Source organism: Perca flavescens, chromosome 20 (genome assembly GCF_004354835.1).
Source record: "Perca flavescens isolate YP-PL-M2 chromosome 20, PFLA_1.0, whole genome shotgun sequence".
Classification (NCBI taxonomy): Eukaryota; Metazoa; Chordata; class Actinopteri; order Perciformes; family Percidae; genus Perca; species Perca flavescens.
In genome coordinates this window covers 1977734-1982733 of record NC_041350.1, presented here as the reverse complement: position 1 = coordinate 1982733, position 5000 = coordinate 1977734, and the positions used below count along the sequence as shown (strand labels likewise).

General features: G+C 46.9%; 1 protein-coding gene across 1 annotated transcript in view; it reads right to left on the bottom strand.

The window, feature by feature from the left end:
- Window positions 1-5000, bottom strand: part of hectd1 (HECT domain containing 1) — a 96673-nt gene that overhangs the window by 7517 nt on the left and 84156 nt on the right. Inside the window, 2 exon segments of the mRNA XM_028566291.1 lie at window positions 808-966; window positions 3765-4059. Coding sequence (XP_028422092.1) covers window positions 808-966; window positions 3765-4059 — 454 coding nt within the window.

The following is a 5000-nucleotide window of genomic DNA, read 5'->3' as shown; positions in this document are numbered from 1 at the left end:
ACACAGCCCGCGCACAATAAGGGGCACACTCTGGACTTGATTATCTCCAAGGGTCTGAACATTTCCAAGGTTGTGGTGACTGATGTTGCTCTCTCTGATCATTCCTGTGTGTGAATGGTCCCTTTACACTATGACCCCCCCACACCTCTCAGGTGGTCTGGGACAGGTCTACTACACTATGACCCACCCAGACCTCTCAGGTGGTCTGGGACAGGTCTACTTGTTGTCCCCAGAGTAAGAACTAAACAGGGGGAAGCAGCGTTCAGTTTTTGTGCTCCACATATCTGGAACAAACTCCCAGAAACCTGCAGGTCCGCTGCAACTCTCAGTTCTTTTAAATCTAAGCTAAAGACCTATCTTTTTGATGTTGCTTTTCTTTAAATAATCTATTTTATTATTCTTTAATTTCTTATACTGCACTGTAACTTTTATTCTTATACTGCACTATCAATTTTATTCTTGTCTTTTAATGTTTTTAAATTTGGTTATTAAGGTTTTTAAATTGTTTTTAATTGTCTTCTAACTGCTCTTTAATGTTTTATGTAAAGCACTTTGAATTGCCCTGTTGCTGAAATGTGCTATACAAATAAAGCTGCCTTGCCAGAATTTTTTAATTTTGATAACTGTTGTGATTCACAATTAAGGTGGAAAATAAAAACGTTGTGTTTAATGTATTTTTGTGGATGTTGAAATGGATTTTAAAACATATGGCATCGAAAAAGGTATCGTTAGGAATCTGTATCGAAATTGGCACCGGATGGAAAGATTCTGAACGATACCCAGCCCTGGTTGTAGAGTGCGTTTTACCCGAGGTCATCGATGCTGAGAGGTGGTCCAGAGCCCAGCGGGTTCCTCAGCATCAGGTCCTGCAGTCTGGTGTTCTTCTCATCTTCAGATAAACTCTTACTGGACAGAATCTGCCTCCTCTTCACCGACAGATCCTTCACTTCCTTCAGGAAACTCGCCCTGCACCAACAAGAGAGGAGGAGGAGGAGGAGGAGGAGGAGGAGGAGAGGAGGGGGTGTGTAACAGTAGAGGGAGTTATAAACACACAACTTTCAAGGTTTTTAACTTTTCCCGTTTCAAATATGTTATTATTAGGAAGCTTCATTTCAAAATATCAAGCTACAAAACTGTATTTGGCGTCTCCGCCATTTCTTCAACGAGTGAATGTGTGAAGACATGCAGGTAGTCTCACACACACACACACACACACACACACACACACACACAATGAATTAATACTAACACACCCACACAGACAGACTGTGTGTCTGTCTGCGTGTGTGTCTGTGTGTTTCTCTGTGTGTGTTTCTGTGTGTGTGTGTGTGTGTGTGTGTGTGTGTGTGTGTGTGTGTGTGTGTGTGTGTGTGTGTGTGTGTGTGTGTGTGTGTGCGTCTGTGTGTTTCTGGCGCTCTGCTGTGTCACTGTGTGTGTCTGTGTGTGTGTCTGTTTGTGTCTGTGTGTTTCTCTGTGTGTGTGTCTGTGTGTGTGTGTGTGTGTGTGTCTGTGTGTGTGTGTGTGTGTGTGTGTGTGTGTGTGTGTCTGTGTGTGCGTCTGTGTGTTTCTGGTGCTCCGCTGTGTCTGTGTGTGTGTCTGTTTGTGTCTTTGGGTTTCTCTGTGTGTGTGTCTGTTTGTGTCTGTGTGTTTCTCTGTGTGTGTGTGTCTGTGTTTCTCTGTGTGTTTCTCTGTGTGTCTGTGTTTCTCTGTGTGTGTGTGTGTGTGTGTGTGTGTGTGTGTGTGTGTGTGTTTGTGTGTGTCTGTGTGTGTGTGTGTGTGTGTGTGTCTGTGTGTTTCTCTGTGTGTGTCTGTGTTTCTCTGTGTGTGTGTCTGTGTTTCTCTGTGTGTGTGTCTGTGTTTCTCTGTGTGTGTGTCTGTGTTTCTCTGTGTGTGTCTGTGTGTTTCTGTGTGTGTGTCTGTGTTTCTCTTTGTGTGTCTGTGTTTCTCTTTGTGTGTCTGTGTGTTTCTCTGTGTGTTTCTCTGTGTGTTTCTCTGTGTCTGTGTGTTTCTGTGTCTGTGTGTTTCTGTCTGTGTGTGTCTGTGTGTGTGTGTCTCTGTGTGTGTGTCTGTGTTTGTGTGTGTGTGTGTGTTTCTCTGTGTGTGTCTGTGTTTCTCTGTGTGTGTCGTGTCTGTGTGTTTCTCTGTGTCTGTGTGTCTGTCTGTGTTTCTGTGTGTGTGTCTGTGTGTTTCTCTGTGTGTGTGTCGTGTCTGTGTGTTTCTCTGTGTTTCTCGGTGTGTTTCTCTGTGTGTGTTTGTGTGTGTTTCTCTGTGTGTGTTTCTCTGTGTGTGTCTGTGTGTGTGTCTGTGTGTGTCTGTCTGTGTGTGTGTGTGTGTGTGTGTCTGTGTGTGTGTGTGTCTGTGTGTGTGTGTGTGTGTGTCTGTGTGTGTGTGTGTGTCTGTGTGTGTGTGTGTGTGTCTGTGTGTGTCTGTGTGTGTCTGTGTGTCTCTGTGTGTGTGTCTGTGTTTGTGTGTGTGTGTGTGTTTCTCTGTGTGTGTCTGTGTTTCTCTGTGTGTGTGTTGTGTCTGTGTGTTTCTCTGTGTGTTTCTCTGTGTGTCTGTGTGTTTCTGTGTCTGTGTGTTTCTGTCTGTGTGTGTGTGTGTGTGTGTGTTTCTCTGTGTGTGTCTGTGTTTCTCTGTGTGTGTGTGTGTTTTCTGTGTGTGTCTGTGTTTCTCTGTGTGTGTGTGTGTCTGTGTGTTTCTGTGTGTCTGTGTGTCTGTCTGTGTGTTTGTGTGTGTGTCTGTGTGTGTGTCTGTGTGTGTGTGTGTGTGTGTCTGTGTGTTTCTCTGTGTTTCTCGGTGTGTTTCTCTGTGTGTGTTTGTGTGTGTTTCTCTGTGTGTGTTTCTCTGTGTGTCTGTGTGTGTGTGTGTGTGTGTTTCTCTGTGTGTGTTTCTCTGTGTGTCTCTGTGTGTGTCTGTGTGTGTGTGTCTGTGTGTGTGTGTGTGTGTGTGTGTGTCTGTGTGTGTCTGTGTGTCTCTGTGTTTCTCTGTGTGTGTGTCTCTGTGTTTCTCTGTGTTTCTCTGTGTGTGTCTCTGTGTTTCTCTGTGTGTGTCTGTGTGTTTCTCTGTGTGTCTCTGTGTTTCTCTGTGTGTCTCTGTGTTTCTCTGTGTGTCTCTGTGTTTCTCTGTGTGTGTCTCTGTGTGTCTCTGTGTGTGTCTCTGTGTTTCTCTGTGTGTGTCTGTGTGTGTCTGTGTGTGTGTGTGTGTGTGTGTCTGTGTGTGTGTCTCTGTGTTTCTGTGTGTGTGTCTGTGTGTTTCTCTGTGTGTGTCTCTGTGTGTGTCTCTGTGTTTCTCTGTGTGTGTCTCTGTGTTTCTCTGTGTGTGTCTCTGTGTTTCTCTGTGTGTGTCTCTGTGTGTCTCTGTGTGTGTCTCTGTGTTTCTCTGTGTGTGTCTCTGTGTGTGTCTCTGTGTGTGTCTCTGTGTTTCTCTGTGTGTTTCTCTGTGTGTGTCTCTGTGTTTCTCTGTGTGTGTCTCTGTGTTTCTCTGTGTGTGTCTCTGTGTTTCTCTGTGTGTGTCTCTGTGTGTCTCTGTGTTTCTCTGTGTGTGTCTCTGTGTTTCTCTCTGTGTGTGTCTCTGTGTTTCTCTGTGTGTGTGTCTCTGTGTTTCTGTGTGTCTCTGTGTGTCTCTGTGTGGCGGTTTGTGTGTGGATCCATGATGAACTCAGTGTTTGTCTGTGTCTCTGTGTTTCTCTGTGTGTGTCTCCTGGTTTCTCTGTGTGCGTTTCTGACTGCAGCTCCGACAGCAGCAGGAAGGGACTCAAGTCTCACCTGTGCGGGTTGACGAGCTGGAAGTCGTCCGCGGTGAGGATCCCGTGGTACCAGGCGGGCGGTTTGGCAGGCGGATCATGTTGAACTTGACTTGTCGCCCATGCAGCTGCCTTGAAGTAGGTCTCCTGCGACACCGGCAGGTCCACCAGACGGTTGTCCTGGATGCACTTGGCCAGGAAGACGCCCAGGAAGTGGAAGAGTTTGGAGCCCGGCCCGTGTACAGCAGCTTGCTCATGTTGGACTTGCTGTCCAGGGGAACGCGGCTGCGAACAGGCAGGTCCACCAGACGGTTGTCCTGTAGAAACTTGGGAGGGCGCAGGCCAGGAAGTGGAAGAGTTTGGATATCCGATCCAGCTCACTGTCCACACGGGAACACACACGGGAGGCTTCAGGCCACACACACACACACACACACACACACACACACACACACACACGGTTCATACGCATTTTAACTAGAGATGTTCCCATTCCCATGTTTCTGTGTGTTTCTGTGTTCTGTGTTTCTCTGTGTGTGTGTGTCTGTGTGTGTCAGTGTGTTTCTGTGTGTGTGTCTGTATCTCTGTGTGTCTGTGTATGTTTCTCTGTGTGTGTCTGTGTGTGTGTCTGTGTGTGTGTCAGTGTGTTTCTGTGTGTGTGTCTGTATCTGTGTGTCTGTGTATGTTTCTCTGTGTGTGTGTGTCTGTGTGTGTGTCAGTGTGTTTCTGTGTGTGTGTATGTTTCTCTGTGTGTGTCTGTGTATGTTTCTCTGTGTGTGTCTGTGTGTGTGTCTGTGTGTGTCTGTTTCTCTGTGTGTGTTTCTCTGTGTGTGTCTGTGTGTGTCTGTTTCTCTGTGTGTGTTTCTCTGTGTGTGTCTGTGTGTTTCTGTCTGTGTGTGTGTGTGTGTGTCTGTGTGTTTCTGTCTCCGCTGTGTGTTTCTGTGTGTGTGTGTCTGTGTGTGTCTGGCGCCGCTGTGTGTCTGTGTGTGTCTGTGTGTGTGTGTGTCTGTGTGTGTCTGGCGCCGCTGTGTGTCTGTGTGTGTCTGTGTGTTTCTGTCTCCGCTGTGTGTGTCTGTGTGTGTGTGTGTGTGTGTGTGTGTTCCTCTGTGTGTGTGTGTGTGTCTGTGTGTTTCTGTCTCCGCTGTGTGTTTCTGTGTGTGTGTGTCTGTGGGTGTCTGGCGCCGCTGTGTGTCTGTGTGTGTCTGTGTGTGTGTGTCTGTGTGTTTCTGTCTCCGCTGTGTGTCTGTGTGTGTGTGTC